At 40.1% G+C, this 19,172-nt stretch overlaps 1 protein-coding gene across 1 annotated transcript in view; it reads left to right on the forward strand.

The window, feature by feature from the left end:
• The first annotated feature begins 10,225 nt into the window (after positions 1-10,225).
• The window catches only part of TMEM26 (transmembrane protein 26), a 37,166-nt gene continuing 28,219 nt past the window's right edge, over positions 10,226-19,172 (forward strand). Inside the window, exon 1 of the mRNA XM_084904215.1 lies at positions 10,226-10,543. Coding sequence (XP_084760341.1) covers positions 10,353-10,543 — 191 coding nt within the window. The 5' untranslated portion in view covers positions 10,226-10,352. The remainder of the gene's footprint in view (positions 10,544-19,172) is intronic.

Below are 19,172 nucleotides of genomic sequence, written 5' to 3' on the forward strand. Positions count from 1 at the left end.
CAGACCTTGTAACATAGAAATACACACCTGAAGCTTATATGTTCATGTCACCCCAATAAAGTTAATAAAAAAAAAGAAAAAAATAAAATATTATGTTTTTATGTCAATTTTATTCTTAAGTAAATTTAAAAAATTTTAATAGTTTTAGATTTACATAAAATTTGCAAAGATAATGAAGAGAGTTCTGTATGTTCCTCATTCAGTCTCTCACTTATTAACATTTTATGTCACCACTGGTGGCCCAGTGCATAAAATTTGTAGAAGGCCAAATGGGAAGACACCTGGACATTCTTTAGATTGTTGTTGACTGGGCCTGGGATATTGACAAAATCATGTCAGTTGCACTCCCGTCCTGGGAGATGTTCTTAGTTCCTGTCTTGTGTTTGTCCAGGAGGAAGGAGTGGGTGGAATCTGGGCCCTCCCAGGCTTGTTTTCCTGTGAAACCCCCGTGTTGGATTGGAGTATAAATAGATGTGCTGTGTGGCTTAGGAGGTCGTCAGTCTGCCTCTCCAGCAGAGGAGGTCTGGGGCCCTCCCAGCTCCCAGCATAAAATCTATCTCTGTGTCTTCTCTCTTCATTTCTAATATTTCTCAATCTCTGGGCACCTCCACTTAGAACCGGTTCGTTCATCTCTCTTTCTGTGCGGGATGCAAAAAAGGGAGATCCCTGCCATCGAGGCCCCCGCAAAAATTCATGCATGGAGCGGGGGGTTGGGGGGGGCGGTGGAGGGGGTTCCCCTCAGCCCAGCCTGCACCCTCTCCAATTGGGGACCCCTTGGGGGATGTCTAACTACTGGCAGTTTGACATCCCTCTCACAATCTGGGACCACTGGCTCCTAACAGCTCACCTGCCTGCCTGCCTCACCTCCCCTAACTGCCTCTACCTGCCTGCCTCATTGCCCCTAACCCCTCTGCCTGCCTGCCTCATTGCCCCTAACCTCTCTGCCTGCCAGCCTGATCACCCCTAACTGCCCTCCCTTGCCAGGCTGATTACCCATACTGCCTCTGCCTGCTTGACCACCCCCAACTTCCCTCCCCTGCAGACCTGTTCTCTCCCCTAACTGCCCTCCTCTGCTGGCCAATTCGGTTCTGATTGATCAGTTTCTATGCCAGTCCCTGTCAAAGCTCCATCTCCTAGGCAGTCATTGTCTCCTCACATTTCACCCAGATTTGGTTCTGATTGGTCTGTCTCTGAGCCTATCAACAGGGCCTGATCAGAAAGGCAGGATGATCAGCATCCCCAGTGGAGGCTTGGAGAGAAATGGAGGCACAGCTGATGGCCTGACCTGGAAAAAGAGAGGCAAGTGCTGATCAACAGCTGCCACACAGGCTATGGATCAGACCCTGCTTCTCTCTTCAGGCCTCTCTCTGGGCCTTATTCACAGCCCTCTCAGTGGTCAGTGCTAGGTCACCATGCCTGTAGCCGTAGCAGTCAGTACACAGCAACCCAGTGCTGACTGTAGGACTGACTTCTGGTTGGTCAAGTCTCTGGTCATGACAAACCCAGGGTTTTTATATATTAGAATGTTACATTTGTCACAACAATAGAACCAACATTAGTATATTCCTACCAACCAAACTCTAGGCCTTATTTGGATTTCACTAGTTTTTCCATTAACACCTTTTTTTGTGTCCCAGGATCCCATCCAAGTAATCATGTCTCCTTATTTTCCTCTGTTGTGTGAGAGTTTCTCAGTGACTGCTGGGTTTTCATGACTGACAGTTTTGAGAAGTACTAGGAGAACATTATCCAAAATGTTCCTCAATGTCGGTTTATCTGGTATTTTTCTCATGGTTAGCATATGGTTATGGGTTTTGGGGAGGAAGACCACAGAGATTAAGTGCCATTCTCATCACATATATCAAAGGTATGCACTATCAATATGATTTATCAGTCAAATGTTAACCTTGATCTCAATGTAGTTTTACAAGGTATTTTCATATTCATTACCTCATGTGATTCTTTTATGGAACATGATATACAAAGTTGGCATTGCCAGCTCCATTTTATAAAGGTAGACACTCAGGCAGGGACTGGAACTAAGGCATTATGACTGCCATCTTCAATCATACCTAAAGAAGCATTTATAAGGAGCAACTTCCCACAATGGTTTCCAGTGTAATTCACTTTATGGCTCCTGTGGTTAAAATGGTCATGATTTAATGATAAATTGTATCTTCATATGTAACTATAATCCTAGGCTTGTTTGAACAAATTCAGAATAGATTAAAATGTCCAATCAAGTAATCAAGAAACAACCAATAAACTACATGAACTAAACATCATGATTTAAATTCACATTTGGAATGAACTTTCTTTTTTTAAACTATGTAATTATTTGATGTTTCATAGTCATAGCTTATTTTGGGATGGTGTTTATTCAACACCTACTCATAACTTTATTTATTCAATAAATATTTACTGAGTACTTGCTATATTTCAGGCAGTTTTTTTCTAAGCACTTTGAAATATCAATTTATCCTCACAGTAAACATGAAAGTAGTATCATTATTATTTTATAGATGAGAAACCAAGGCTCAAAGAGATAAGTAATTTGCCAACAGTCACATTGGTTAAAAGGCAGAGTCAAGGCTTGAAGAGGGAAACTTGAAGAAGGCAGCCTCACTCTAGATTAAGTTGACCAGATTTTAACATTGGTAAAACAGGACACCATTGACGGGAGGCGGGTTCTTGATTAAAAATTTGGTCTATATGGAGCAACAAAACTTTTCATAGAACGCAAAAATAGTATTGTAATATATATTTTTAAATTTCAACACAAGTACAATTTACAAATATAATAAATAAATAAAAATTACGTATAGTAGTGTCACTTTCAAGGCCGGCGCTAGACTTTTTGCCACTACTATAAAATATAAATAATACGAGTACTGTCTGTTAAATTCAAGAAAATTTATGTATTTATGAAATAAATAAATAAATTACTTACATGATTTGTAATGACATCACTTGTTTAACTAGCTTACTAGCATGCAGTTACAATGTGTTAATCTGAGGGACAGTTACAAAATGTTTTCATCATTGCCAATCCCCCAAAATGCCATTGTTCATTAAGTCCAAACAATGGTGGTCGAATTCTAACAACTGATCAACAATGCAAACTTTGATAAGCAGTTCTTGACAATCAGTTCTCAATAATTATTTGTTATTATTAAAGTTTAACATTATAAAATTAACAAAAATAATATAAAACTCATATCCTGGCTAAATAGCCACATGGCTGCCGAAAACCATATATTCCCTTCCCGTTCTCCCGCTGTCCCCCAAAATCGGGACTTTTTTAAAATGCCGAGGGAGAGACGTGGGACAAATTCTTAAAAATCGGGACTATCCCATCAAAAGCGGGACGTCTGGTCACCTTACTCTAGATTAGGGGTGTCGAACTCAATCAGAGAAGGGGCCAAAATCTAAAATCCAGCCTAAATCGCGGGCCGAATGGTTTACTGAACAGTCATAAACTGACAATGTCATAAACTGACAGCAGAGTGCAGTGATGACAGCACGGTGCGGGCCACATTGCAAGGCCTGGCCAGCCGGATTTGGCCCGCGGGGCCTTGTGTTTGACACATGTGCTCTAGATCCTTCACCTGTACTTCAGACTTCTCTTCCTTGCTAGCTGTTGAAGTGTCTGAAGATTGATAATTACTGCTGATTTTACTTTTTTTTAAAGAAGAGTAATTATTACCATTATTGCTAACTTAATATAGCTCTGCTTTTCCTCCATTATCCTATATAATAAAAGGCTAATACCCTGTTTCCCTGAAAATAAGACACTGTCTTATATTAATTTTTTCTTCCAAAATTGCGCTACGTCTTATTTTCAGGGGATGTCTTATCTTTCCATGAGCTAGGTCTTATTTTCGGAGGATGTCTTATTTTCGGGGAAACACGGTATGCAAATCAACCGAGGCGGAACAATGTGCACTGACCTCCAGGGGGCAGACACTCAATACAGGAGGTGCCCCCTGGTGGTCAGTCAGTGCACTCCCACAGCGGGACTGTCGCTCAAGCTCACAGCTGGCAAGTGCAGCAGCAGTGGCAGGAGTCTCTCCTGCTTCTGTAGTAGTGTTAAGGACCCTTGGCAGAGGGAGGGGGGAAATGTCCAATTGCTAGCTTAGGTCCGCTCCCCACAGGCCATGCTGAGGGACCCTACCCTCCAACCCCCTGCATGAATGAAATGCACCAAGCCTATGAAATAGTTATAGTACTCTTCCTCCTTAATCCAGTTGTTTCAGAGCATTAAAACAATCTGTGAAGTTTTCTGATTCAAATTTTTGAACTAGGAGCCAAGTCTTCACCTCTGAAATGATAGAAATGATTTTTAAAATAAGAAAGGAAGTTATAAAAACAGTGCTAGAAAGCATTAGGAGTGGACCAGGAACTTTGAGGAGTTCTTGGAAGATAAAATACAGACAGGATTGAGCCAGTGGAGAAATCAGACAGAGGAAAACAACCTAAGATAGAAGAAATGAACATAGTTCTTTCTGTGAGAACTCCCAAAGCTGAATTCATACCAGCAAGTGCAAAGAGCAGCTCTGCTCATATTATTTCTCAATAATTACTTTCAGAACAATATAAATGGTTATAAATCATTTCTTCTTCCTAATGTAGTAATCAATGACTTCAAGCTAAAATCTGAAAACTGTTCTTTAAAGAAAGATGGGTGGTTTACACTTCTACCAAAGATGTAAAGAGAATCAGAGCATTTGGGGGTAGATTTGTATCATGAAGCATCCAGTGCTGAGGGATGAGGTAGAGGCGAGAAATCAAGGCAACTCCAACAAGGACTGAGTGAGATGCACTAAGCACCAGCTTTTAAAGGAGCCCTCCTTATGTTGTCAATACTGCCAGCTTCTCCCACAGAAAAGCTATTCTGACAAGTGTATCCTGTCCACGTATTGGGACTATAACCAGTTCTTACATTTAATAGGCAGATGGCTACTCAGAACACTTATACCAGCTATATGTTAGCTAGCCCAATTCCTTATTTGCAAATATGAATAAACAAAAGATCATTAGATCATTTGAGGATCACAACATTATAAAATCCTGAAATTGAAGAAAGGAATTGAATAAACTGAGCAACCCACAAATGAAAACTAAATAATTTTAGTTTAGTCATTAAATAGTTGTAAGTAATATCTCTCTATATGAAAGCCTAATATGCAAAGTCCTACCAGTACTTCAATCGCTTGCTATGACGTGCACTGACCACCAGCCAGTGACACAGAGAAAAGGAAGGCCAAAGCCAGCAGCCAGCAGCTAGGGAAGGGAGGCCCCAGCTGGCAAACAGCAGCTGCTAGGGAATTTCGTGAACTGTGTCTCTACTTTCTAAATAATTTTAAAAGATATTGTATACATAAAAAATAAACAAGATATTGTGGAAAAACACACACAGAGTTCAATAATAAGAAGGGTTTGTTGCAAAATATATTGACTAAACCAATCATTGATAGAGTTGAACAATAAAATGAAATCATCTGAAGGTTCAGTTCTACATTTGGAAAATAAAATTAAGAAGCTCTACCAGAATATAGATTAAAAAAAAAAAGACCAAGAGAGAGCCCTTTGGCTCAGTGGATAGAGTGTTGGCCTGGGGACTGAAGGCTCCCAGGATCCATTGCAGTCAGGGGCACATGCCTAGGTTGCAGGCTTGATCCTCAGTAGGGGGTGTGCAGGAGGTAGCAATCAACAATTCTCTCTCATCATTGATGTTTCTATCTCTCTCTCTCTCCCTTCCTCTCTCTCTAAAAAAAAAAAAAAAAAAAAAAAAAAAAAAAAAAAAAAAAAAAAAAAAGACCAAGACAGAAAATATAAGCATTTCATCAAAAGCAAACAAAGAAGAAAGTATCAAAGAAATAACAGAAGGTTTGACTCACTTAAATAAAGACACATGACTACTGCACCTAGTAGAATATGTAAAAAAATATCTAGACACATTGAAATAATAAGCATTCCAAAAAAACAAAAAAAAATCTTAAAATTCCAGACACTAAAAAATATTTATCTAAAAAGAAAAGACAACTGGATGAACATCAGACTTCTTATTAGTAATACTGGTTTCTAGGTTAGAGGAAATATACATTATATCTGAAAAATACATCAAATAATAACTTCATATCTTAGATATTGCCTGTTGACTTTCAATTTTTAGGATTAATCAATTGACAAGACAGTAGATTTAATTACAGCTAGAGAACAAAATGTATTTATTAATAAAAATTGGGTAGTAGAGATGGAGTGAGAAAGAAAGAAGGCATTGTAGAAGTATTGGATACTCCAACTTTCAAACTGAGAATTCAACATTTTTGTAAGTTGGTAAATCAAGAATGAAAGAAACATAGATTTTTTTTAAAAAGATATAATTGTAACTACCAGAAAAATTAATAATGGAAGGTGTTCATTGTGAATAATTATTCTGGGAAATACAATGTATTTTCCTGTAGTGTATGATTTTCCCCCATGACTTATATTATATAACCACACACACACACACACACACACACACACACACACACACACACACACATATATATATATATATATATATATATATATATATATATATATATATATATATATATAACACATTAGAGGCCTGTGCAACTGTGGGGTCCCTTGGCCTCGCCTGTGGGGATTGGGCCAAAACTGGCTCTCTGACATCCTCTGAGGGGTCCTGGATTGCAATAGGGTGCAGGCCAGGCTGAGGGACCCCACTGGTGCATGATTAAGGCTGGGGAGAAATTGTGGGAGGGATCCAGGGTGTGTCCAGCCTGTTTTGCCCAGTCCCAATAGGCTGGACCCTAGCAGCAAGCTAACCTACTGGTTGGAGCATCTGCCCCATGGTGGTCAGTGCACATCATAGTGACTGGTCAAATGGTCAAACGATTAGAGGGACAATTAGCATATTAGGCTTTTATACATATATATATATCGATAAGTACGTCTGTATATATAAGAGTGATGTCTGAATAGGATCAAAATGGAGCTAAGGTAAGAAGGAACTTTACTAAGAGGCTGTGGCTTTTGAGACCAACATGTGCTTGATTTCTGCAGGATTTCAACTCCCTTGTTGGATTATGTGTCCAGTTTCAATAACTACTCCTTTTACTTGAGCTAGCTTGAGAAGGACATTTTTGTACAACTAAAATCACTCTAATTAAAGAGAATCTTGAAAACTGTGCTCACTTTACATTCAGAAAGGAAAAGGGGCCTGGTGATTGCTGTCCCCTCAGAATGGGATGAGTGGGTTCCACTTCAGTGCAATCCCAGCCTATATCACAGGAACTTGGTGCATGAGGCTGAGATTGCTTTAAAAAATGTTACTTTTTTTTTTTTTAATATACTCTTTTTTTAAAAATTAAAAGAGAGTATATTTTTAAAAATGGCTTAATTTATTTTCATTCTATAAAATTCTTGGGCTATTGGGTTGGAGGTTCCAAGATATTTCTCAGAGATTTCAGTCTTCTTAAAACAGGGTTAAGAAAAAAGAATAAAATAAATGACCTTAATATTCTCTTTATAAAGGCTTTGTTTTTCTGCTCCAGAGACTACAGAGCCTAGACTGAATCTAAACCTTCAAAACATGGAACAGCAAAGCTGTGTGGAAGACGTCAGGCTAACCCTTCTCCCAGAGAGCACTCCTAGGAGGCTGAGAAAGAGAAAAGCTACCCCTGACAGCAGGCAACTGGTCTGGTACCTTCAACTAGGCATTGGTATCCTCCTGGGGAACCCCAAAATTTCACCCAACAGCAACATAGAAGGCCACTTTGTAAGTGTGATGGGTCAAGACAAAATGAGGACCACTCTGCAATCATATCTAAATACAGACCAAACCAAAGCTGAATATTGTCTAAACCACATGTGTCAAACACAAGGCCCGTGGGCCAAATCCAGCCCGCCAGGCCTTGCAATGTGGCCCGCACCGCGCTGTCATCACTGCACTCCGCTGTCAGTTTATGACATTGTCAGTTTATGACTGTTCAGTATAAACCATTCGGCCCGCGATTTAGGCTGGATTTTAGATTTTGGCCCCTTCTCTGATTGAGTTCGACACCCCTAGTAAACCATGAGCATGAACAAATATCCCCCTATTTAAAAAGCTTTATAAAGACCCCAAATCACAAAATTAAACCCACTTCCTGAAATCAGCCCCGCTTTGGTAAGCCCTCCCCCAAATCACCTATCACCAGCCCAAACCCTTTCTAATCAGTCCTTGCTCAGCTTTCTCACACCTTTTTCTGAGATGCCCCATGGTTCTCCATGGAGCGTCGTCTTCTCTGAAAGAGTAATAAACCACCTTGCTCAGCAACAGATGTGCTCCTGGTGGTGCCCAGCTGGAGGGTTTTGACAGGCCTTAAGGATGCTTCCTGTCTCAGCTCCACTCCTATTATTGTCTCAGGTCATCAAAGGGCAGCTCTTTTAGCTTAGCTTTCTTGGTCCAGGCAATAATCACCAACATTTACTAAACACTGATTACCTACCATATGATTTATATGGATTAATTTATATGATACCACAATGGGCCTATGAGTCTATAGACTTAGTGCCCAATTTATAGATGAGGAAACTGAGGTTACAACAGTATAAGGGCTGAGCCAGGAGTCCAAGGCAGCAAGTTGGCCTGGTGCCAACTCCATGCCGTGCTGCCTCCTGCTGGGCGGGCCCTCTCCTGTGCCATCAGCCTACATTGAAGGGCACTATAACCAGCAGCCCCAGGACATCACTGCTGGGTTTCCTGTAAGATAAGAGAGAATGCAGACCCACAGGAAAAAGAAAAGTTCCTCCCTATGCACAGTACCAGAAACAAATACACTTCTTTAAGCGGCTGGGTTACTTACCTATTTATTTTACCGAAGAAGATATTAATCATCTAATTCAGAGTTTTCAACCTAGCTTTTAAGAAAGTTATGGTAGGGTTTTAAGTTGAATAAACCTAACCAAGAAAGGTTTTCCTTTGCATTTTTCTTCCAGTTTTACTAATGTGGTCAAAAAAAGCGTTCTGGCTTGGTAGTAATCTGAGTAGTTATCTCCCCAAAAGTGGGACCCTGAAGCACAGAGCCCCGGAGAGCGATAATTAATGCCCAGGTAGGTCTCAGTGACTTCGTTCCATTTTATTTACTTCTGTAATTACCTTCCATCCATAGCCTACTCTATTGATTTTCCATTTACAGGTAGTATAAAGTTTCCTTTTAAAATGACTTCAGTGAAAACCTGAGTTTGTTTAAAGGAAAATGTTAAGTAAATAGTGGTACAGGTGGTAGGAGACCAAACAGGGAAACAGAAATCACCAAGGTATTTCGGGAAACCCTGACTTCAGTTTCCACTTTGCCCTGGATGCTGGAAAGACCGGAGTTTAATTTATTGGTCACAGACCTCAAGGTGCAGTTTGTTCCCTGCTCCATGAATTCCTCCTTCTATTCGAACTCCTAGCTTATAACGTTGTAAGCTCAGTTTCCTCAATTTGTAAGCTTCTATCTCCTTCCTCAATCTCCCCCCTGCCCTCTTTTCTCTACAACATGCTTTCAGAGAAAAAGTGGTGGGGGTGGAGGATGAGAGTGGCAGATGACACAATAACGGCTAGGCTATTTCTTTTCTTCAGTAGCACTGTGTCCAAAGAGTAGAAGTGACCCGGTCACCCACGGATGAGGTTCAAGGCGTTCTCAGAAAGCCGGGGGTGTCTGATTTCCTCCAGTCCCTGGAAGTTGTAGCTCTCCTTACTGGGCAGAAACCGTATTTCTAAAACTGCTGGGACAGCACATTCGCCGGCCCTCCTCCGTTCCAGCGGAGAGTCACCACCACGACAGCCTGTTCCTGTAAGAAGTGTGAGTGAATTCAAGACTGCCTTCAGAGGCAAGCACGGGGGAGATAGATGACCCAGAGGCGTCCTCCTCCCCCTTCCTGGCTATGCAGCGCCCTGTCCACCTCTCCTCCTTCCGATGATCCCTCGGAGTAAGGAAGTTCTTAGGGACTCCAAGGAGGCCGGGGTTGATAGAGGGCAGGGATGGAGACTACTAGCTCCCCGGAATGGGAGGGGGGTGGGCAGTGCTGGAGAATAACGCCCAGGAACCGGGACTGCGAGCCCCAGGCTCCCGGGAAAGCCCAGCAGCCTGGAGAAGCTGGGCTGAGAGGCGCCCCTCTTTGAAGAGTTCTCAGGAAGTTTGGGGGAGGGGCGAGGCGCTCTCTCCTGTTGAAAGCCAGCAGCGGGAGGCTGAGGAGGGACCACAGTGGCAGCGGGTCTCGGAGCTGTCACGTTCCTGCTCTCCGGCGGGCGGGGTTGGGTGGTCCTGGCCGGGGTCTGCGGTACGGAGAGGAGGGCAGAGCGCGCCGGCATGGAGGGACTGGTCCTGCTCAACGCCCTGGTCACCCGGCTGCTGTTCTTTCTGCACTCGCTCATTGGGGTCTGGCGAGTGGCCGTGGTGAAGAAGGAGCCCAGGTACTGGCTGCTGGCGCTACTCAACCTCCTGCTCTTTCTGGAGACTGCGCTCACTCTCAAGATCAAGCGCGGCAGAGGCTACAAATGGTGAGAGCACTCCGGAGGGGATGGGAGGGAGGGTACGGAGTCTCAGGGGCACTATCCCTCCCATGGTACTCGCAGGCTGCCCCAGAGCTTTCCTCCAGAAGCCCAGGACTTTTTAGTGGGATTCAGACCCCCCTTTGTTCATGCTGGGAGCTTGGAAGGAGCGCAAGATGCGCGCGTCCCTTGGGCACCTCAGGGTCCCAGGGCATCACTGGGAAGACTCTAATCACAGCCAGGCGTCACCCAGTCCCAGCTTTGGCAACTTGGGAAATGAGGTGGGGGGGGGGGGGGGCGAGAAAGAAAGCGCTTGCTTGTTCTGCAGAAAGTGCTCCAAATGGGGGGTTTGAGGGCAAAGGGGTGTCATGTGACCTCCTTTCTGAATTTGGGATGTGTGTGCCTGTGCACACCGGTTACTCTGCATACATGCAAGTATGGGAATGCCATCAGGGACTTTGGCAAGAGCTTGTGTGCACGGGGCAGCGATGAAGGGGAGAAGACCCTGACAGCACAACAGTCTGTGCTTTCAGCCCTTTACTTCCTTCCAGTCCCTGGAGCCCTACGTGGCACCAGCTTCAGGTGTCTGGGTTTGGTCACTTTGGAGCTTGGCTAATGGGTTGCCACGCTGGTGGAGGGACCAGCAGGGGGTGGTTCCGGACTTAACCTCAGTGTCAAGAATTACAGGCTCAGCATGATGCTTTCTTTCCTCCCCCAAAGACTTGAATACAATAGAAAAAATGAGAAAAGGATTCTCTTGCCATTTGCAAAGAACCTCCACCTTTATCCCTCCATTCCCAGTAGATTTTCATCCTAAAACTTCTCCAAGATTGGCCTCTTCTTGTGTTAATTTTTAAATACAGTGAGGCTGTGTTTTATATATGTCAATACTTTTTATAACTACCCAATTCACGAGAAAGAAAAAAAATAGTATTAGCCAATTCAAGAATTACACACAGCATGCAATTATAGTTAGCTACCATATTGAGGGAGGAAAAAAACAAAACAGAACAAAACTCTTCTCTACAGTTTTACCTATCAAACTACAAAAGACTGTATTTTGTGACACTGCAGGGGGTGAATGTGTTGTCTCTTAAAATGATGTAAATCAATCTTGCTTAAATTTTTCACTGTTGAAAAATTTCTAAAATTACCAATGAAAAAAGTATTTGAGTAGGATCTTAATTTAATACAATAAGGATTGGAAAGTTGTTGCCTGCTCCCCCTCCACCCTCCCTGTCCCCTCACCCTATGAACAGCTTATAAGAAGGGGGTAGTTAAGGTACTTTCCAGTGTGCCTTTTGGAATATCTCAAGGAAAAAATGGTATTAGATTCTCAATGGTAAAGAAACAGAAGGGGAGAAAAGTGTGCATCCACCAGGTCATGTGAAATGGATTTAGTTTTTCCTGAGTAACTTTAAAATGCTAAAGTAGAAAATACCTTCAATAATAGGAAGATGAAGTCTGCGATCTAAAAAATGTTCTACCACCAAGCATTAGAGCTTCTGGAAGAAATGTCAACCTCAGAAGAGGGATCAGTTCTGTGGGCTCTGAAATATACCTCCTCCCTCTCCAAGAGTAAACCAGAATCCTTAGCTCACATTAAATCAAAATTTCCCTCCAGTTGAATAGAAATACTATAGCTAATGGACCTTTATGTCTATATTATCACTGATGGCTGATTCAGACTAACATGTAACTTACAACCAAGAGAGGAGAAACAAGTTGAGGCAAAACTAGGTGATAGTCAATGTCAAATAAGGGTCTGAGGACATATTCAGACAGATAATGGGGTGAAATTTGGGCTTTCCTACTTACTTTCTGTGAGGCATTGAGCAAGTTACTTGACCTCTCTGAACCTCAGTTTTCTCAACTATAAATACTTATCTCATAGATTGTTATGAATTAAATTAAATAGCATGTTGATGACTAATGACTAAAAAAGGAATGGTCTTTTCTAGATTCTACGGTTTCTCTCTTTTTCACCCCCCCCCCCTTTTTATTAAAAGCATCTGGTGTTAATTGGACACCTTTTCTGTCTGTATATCTTTATTTGAGGGACTGGCCAATAAACCATTGGTTCAGAGCCAAAAAGTAGAAAGAAAACTCTTACCTTTATTTTAGAATAGGCTCATGATGTAATTTACAAAAATTTTGCTGGCTTATTATCTAGATTAATATTTAAAAATAAGAAAAAATGATAGATTTGGCTTATTATAACATTTCAGGGACAAATGAGTCTTTGTAAATTATCTAAATTGAAATGTGATTTGGAATACCCTATTCTACTGATGTTATAATTGAATCTGCAAATATGGTAATTTTTGTGAGCAAAGTACTCAGGCTATTCTGTCATAAATCTGATAAAGAAATCAGAAGATGGAATAATAAAATATATAGAAAATTATCCCTGATGTGATATAGTAATAATTAAAAAGATGACTTGGGACATCTTTCATTCCTAGGCTGACGTTTTCTAGGTAAGGCAAGGCATAACTTTTTGTTTTTTCTTAGTGTTAAGAAAAGTTAGTAAATATATGGCAGTACCTATTCATTTATATAGTAAATAGATGGCAGTAACTACTTATTTATATAGGAAAATGTCAATATAGATCTATATAGAGATCTACATTAATATAGATACTGTATGTATCTTTTTATTTATTGGTTTTATATTTTGTCATTTACCCAGTGGAACCAAAAGTATCTATATGTAAATATATATACAAAAATAATAATTTCCATCTTGTTAGAGGAAAATTAATCTAACAGCAACCAATTATCCATCAGTAGACTGGTTGAAAATTGTAACATATCCAAATATAAAGTAGTTTGCTGATATTAAAAACAATGAGCTAGATTTTAACTATTGACCTTGTGGGATGTCCATGATATGTTGTCAGGAGAATAATGTTACAGAGTTATGTATATCAAGTCTCAGTATTTTTGTAAAAAGGACTTGTCAAAGAACTACCCTACATATCAGTCGAATACATTATCTATTTATAAGTCAACAAGAAGAAATAGAAGCAGGGGAAACCCTCCCATATAGAATATCAATCAGTCAATCAAGTAATGCCTGAATGGTAGACTATACTCTGTACAACACATGAGGTAAAAATTTCTTTCCTAGAACATCAAATCTACAAACCTCCTTTAGATTACCCTGGGCTAGTTTGAACATTGCTCTTTTTACTATATTTGGAACCTAGCCCCAAATAAATCAAATCTACAGAAATCATGGAACAATAAACAGAGCTATAGAGGAAAATGTGAACAAAATTTCTTGAAATGTAGCAAACATATTACACTGATCCAAAGAATATTTCTTTAGCTATCCTTTGGAAAGGAAAATGGAACTAGAGCTGCTGAGCTCAGCTGTCCAGGGACAGGCAGCATTACATCAACACTGATAACTTGCCAGTTGGAGACATTTAACTTGTTGGAATTCTATAGGAGAGGGTAAGCCAACAGCACACTCCTTATTAAGTGCAATAAATGTATGCCAGTGGAATTTGTTTCATTTCACCTCATGTTTATTAATTCCACCTGCCCATTTACTTATATTCCTATAAGGTAGAAATTAGTACAACTTTGCTTTATTTTGTTTTTCTGTTGTCTGGGCAATAGTCCAACGGACTCATGAATTACTATTTAGGCAAAAATCAAACAGAAGACACTATTTCAGTTGCTTTCTAGCCAATAGTGATGACCAAGATTGTGACACATTTGAAGCCTGTTACTTGAAAGTAGACAGCATCTGAGAATAAATAGGAATATAAGTTGAATTTATTGGCAAAAGTACCTAATTTTAAGAAATGAACTTTCTTCATTGGAATTCCAAAAACACAAGGTAGATATAATTGAGTTAATAAAATACTTCATCTATTTGGGCACCTTTTGTCATTATCTCTTTTTCCTTTATTAAGTGCAATCAGATAACTACTAGTTGAACTGTCTAATTAGTAAGCATGATACTATGGTAGACACTGCATGCACAGGCAGAGGAAACAGAAAACAAAGACTCAAAATTAAAAAAAGGTATAATTTTGATTAAGCACTCAATGTGTGGGAATAAGAATAATTATGACTATTTCACATTTATTAATGTTGAGGTTCTTTCATGGTTTTACACAAATTATCCAACTTCTGATAGAAGCTTCAATTATTTTGTTCCTCTAATTTCACCCATTTTCAGATGAGAAAACAGAGGCACAGAGCTGTTAAAAATCATTTTACTTAGGATCACTTAGTTGGTAATTGGGGGAGAAGGGATTTTAAGACTCCAACAATTTAGAGAACAAAGGATGTGATGGGTACTATTTACTTATAAATAGATAATGGGTACTATTGCAGTGGGGAAGGGAAGGCGGACAAAAGGGGACTGCACAGTATTTTATCTGTAGCAGGAAAAATAGATAAGAGAGAGGAGTGCAAAGACTGTAGATAAAGGATATCCTGAGGTTGGTGAGTGTAGGGAAAGTTGAGCAGATTTCTCTGGAGCAAGTACAGAGCCTTATCATTCTTCATTCAACAAAAATATCTGGAACGTCTAATATGTGTTAGACATTGTTTGAGTGCCAAGAATACACAGGTGAATAGCACAGATAAAACTCTGTCTCGAAAGAACTCACATTTTAATCAGGGGGCCCAGAAGATATTGAAGTAAATAAACAAGTGAGTGAGTTAATAACAGTAAGCAAGTAAATAAATGAATTATTAAAACTATGAAGGCCTTAGGGGTTGGCTTACAGAGGGAAGGAGAACCAGGGGGAAGGGTGGTCAGAGAGGCTTCTCTGGAAAGCCATTTCAGCTGAATCTGTTAAAGAAGAGAGGGAGCTAGACATGGAAGAGCCAAGGAGAGGAAAATTCGGGAGAGGGACGAGCTAGCTGTGGCATGGGACATTTCTGACATACCCCCAGAAGACAGTCAAATATTGACTTTCTTTTCTACTTTTCCTTATCTCTTCTCCTCCTCAGGTATCCTACCTCCAAGGGGAAATTTTCTTCTAAATTTTATATCTTTAGCACATCTCATTTGAAACATCATGTGTTATACATGTCTTGGTGTCTCCCAAATGAAAACAAAAAAGATAAAATAGGAATAAGAAGAGATTCTATCCTAAATGGATTTCAAATTCAAACGAATTCTATAAAAAAAACAACAAAAACAAAAACTAAATGAAATCTGTTTTGATTACTTAATTGTATTTAGACAGTTCAAGAACAGAAATGAAAAACCTAGATTTGATAGAAAACATATGAAATCTGATCTTGAACAAGTTTTGTGTATTGTGGAACTCTATATGATATAATTTTATAGTATTTGACACATGTATCTTCCTGATCAAAATTGTTTATAAAAATGCCAGAGAGGAAGTTGGGGAGTAAAAGCAGTCTTCTCCTGATGATCTTTCTGGATATCAGGGAAGAAGGGATTGGGAAGAAGATCCTGTAATTGCCAGATGGCCAACTTGGGCGCTAGAAATTCTCTCAGCAGATAGAATATTTCTCTCCTTGTTCACACTTGCTGTCCATACTTTCTGAAATCTCTCCTTAGTATTTTAGTTATTCCAGTAACACTTTCCACTATGCACTGGATTTATCCACACCACCTGCTATGTGATTCCAGAGTTTTGCAATATTCAAGGTTGTATGTGCACATTTTCCTTCCTGAGCATTGAGCTCAATGCAAAATGGTGTTTTAACTTTGCATCTTTTGGGGATGCACATGTTGAATGTTACCAGCAAATGAGTTTGTTTTTAGTGACCTGAGTCATGGCTTTAGAAAGAAGAGTCTTATGCTACCTTGAATGAGTACCATGCTTCACTCTAAAGAAAAAGTCTTATTTTTCTTTCTTTTTAAAAAAAAATATATTTTATTGATTTTTTACAGAGAGGAAGAGAGAGGGATAGAGAGTTAGAAACATCGATGAGAGAGAATCATTGATCAGCTGCTTCTTGCACACCCCCTACTGGGGATGTGCCCGCAACCAAGGTACATGCCCTTGACCGGAATCGAACCTGGGATCTTTCAGTCCCCAGGCCAATGCTCTATCCACTGAACCAAACCGGTTTTGGCAAAAAAAAGTCTTATTTTTCTATTTCACAATGGACTTGGGAGGGATCAAAACAATAATTATGTCTGCTTAATGGGACCACTGAGAAACTAAACCTTTGAACAATGTCCTTGCTTTCTCTATGAGTATGTTCAACTGAGACATTTAGAACTGAAAATTAGGCTTATAATATTTTGTAGCTTCTTGTACCACACTGGGAGGAAAAGAAAGTGTAGGTAGCTCCCATGAACCATTGCTAAATTTCATGCATTTCCCCTTCTAATGACAGTGGCATTATTATGGGTGCAGCATCAGAACAAATCTGAATAGTTTAACTTCTTTTCCAACAATGGAAAATTAATCTTTACATCAAGGATTATTCTCCCTCTGTGCATGTTTCTCGCTACTCTGGAAGTACTGGTATCAGGAGAGTTAAACTTGGGGAGCATAAATCCTTTGTTAAAACCATTTTTAAATAGTTTTTTATATACTGGTATAACAAATGCACTTTCTTTGAAACTCGCTTTTGAATAATATTAAAATACATCAAGATTGTTAATACAAAATGCTAGATGGAGACATATTTTGTTTCTTCTTTTTTCTGAAATTAAGCCTACTATTCATAGTTGCTTAGGAGAGGTGGGGGGGGGGTTATATTTTATCTTCAGTTTGTCTGACTGACCTCAAAGAGGTAGCTGGGGTGCAACTCAACTGCCTTAATGTTGTTCATTTGTTAGAGTTAATGTTAGTAATTCTTGGGGGGGGGGGGGGAAAGTCCTCCCTACCATCAGCTCTGCTGTCAGCCCTCTTCATGCTTTGCAGTATTTCTTTTGTTTCCCTGATTGAGCCTCCTGTCCCACACACCTATTTGATCCACCTGAAATAGCCTCTTAATAAAATGACTGTGCCATTTTCTGACAGCCTGTTAATAATATATATGAGAATAGATGAAGTTGATAGTGATAATGGAGGTGGTAACAGGTATCAATTATTGAGTACTGACAATGCTCCCAGTCTGCTCTACATTCATTTTCTCACGTAATCCTCATAATGACCCTATGGGTTAGTTTACATCTTTATCATTGTTTTATGATGAGGACATTGTTACACAGCAAGGCAAGATTGTTTATCTAAGGTCGCAACTAGTAATAATAAATCACAAATATAATTCCTAGCTTCCGGTGAACACTCATATTTATTGAATCAGGCATTGGCATTGCACGGATATTACCTCATTTATTCCTCAGAATAGCCCTGGTGGAACTATTCTTGCTCTTACTTACAAATGAGAGAGCTGAGGCTTAGGAAGGATTCCCCACCCCAGGATCAGATTCCATCAGCCTAAGTGTTATGCTCTGCTTTTAATAAGCAAATTAGACTTTGCCTGTGGATAGTACGAATACATATATTTTTAGGGACAAAGATTCCCTATAGTAGAGAAAGAATTGCAATATATATTTTTTTTCTTTTCCAAAGTGAGGTAGGTTAATCCCAGGTGACCTGCTAATGAGCACTGGGATAATTTTGCTTTTAGAACAAAATGTAGAAAAGTTCAGACTGCAAAGGGACATGGCTCAAAGAAACTCTTGCATGAGCAGACATCTTTTTATAAACCAAAACAGAATGTAAAAGAAAAAAGAAGAGGGGAAATTTTCTAGGTTGTCTTTATTTTTGATGCTGAAGTGGAAAGCCAATCTCTTAGATAGAACAGAAATAAATGCCATTGTCTTTTATAGAATAAAATAAAGCTAATGCAGCTTGTCCTCCAAAGACCATTAAAATTCCTGTTCACTTATTCATTTTATAATAATACTAGAGGCTTGGTGCATGAATTTGGGCATGGGTGGGGGCCCAATTGGGCTGCCTCACCCAGTCCCTGATGGTGGCCTATGGGGGCTGGCTGGCTGGCCTGGGAGGGACCATGGAAGGGGTTCACAGTGTGTCTGGGACATCTTGCCCAGTCCCAATCTGCTGGACCCCAGCAGCAAGCTAACCACCATTTGGAGCATTTGCCCCATGGTGGTCAGTACGCATCATAGCAACTGGTCGAGCTGTTGACTGAATGGTTGGCCAATCGGTAGGACACTTAGCATATTAGACTTTTATATATATAGAAAATCATAATATGCTAATTAGACCAGACAGCCGAACAACCTTCCAGACAAAGCCACAGCTGCGAGGGCTGAGCCCCTTGCACAAATTTTGTGCAACAGGCCTCTAGTTAAACAATAATTTATTGTACTGGGTGCTATGCAGTTGTATGAGAACAGGACAATATAAGCAGTTACATAAGAACAACACTCTGAGAACCAAACACTTTCCCACAAATTAAGTTCAGGAGTGCAGAGAGACTAAAGAATAAAGATACACTCAGTATGGTAGAACTTGTTAGACAGAGAAAATTTCTTGTGATTTATTCATTGGCTTTGAAGTAGCTGGTGGTTTTACAAGAGAGGAGAGAAGAGAGAAGGGCTTTTCCAGTTGAGTGTCTATGATGATGGCAGTACTTAGGGTTTCAGTTGGAACTAATCCATTTAGGAAGATGTCATGATTTGCTTTGCCTCAGAAATTTATGAAAA

This window comes from Pipistrellus hanaki (genome assembly GCF_964339955.1).
Source record: "Pipistrellus hanaki genome assembly, chromosome: 14".
NCBI classification, from domain to species: Eukaryota; Metazoa; Chordata; class Mammalia; order Chiroptera; family Vespertilionidae; genus Pipistrellus; species Pipistrellus hanaki.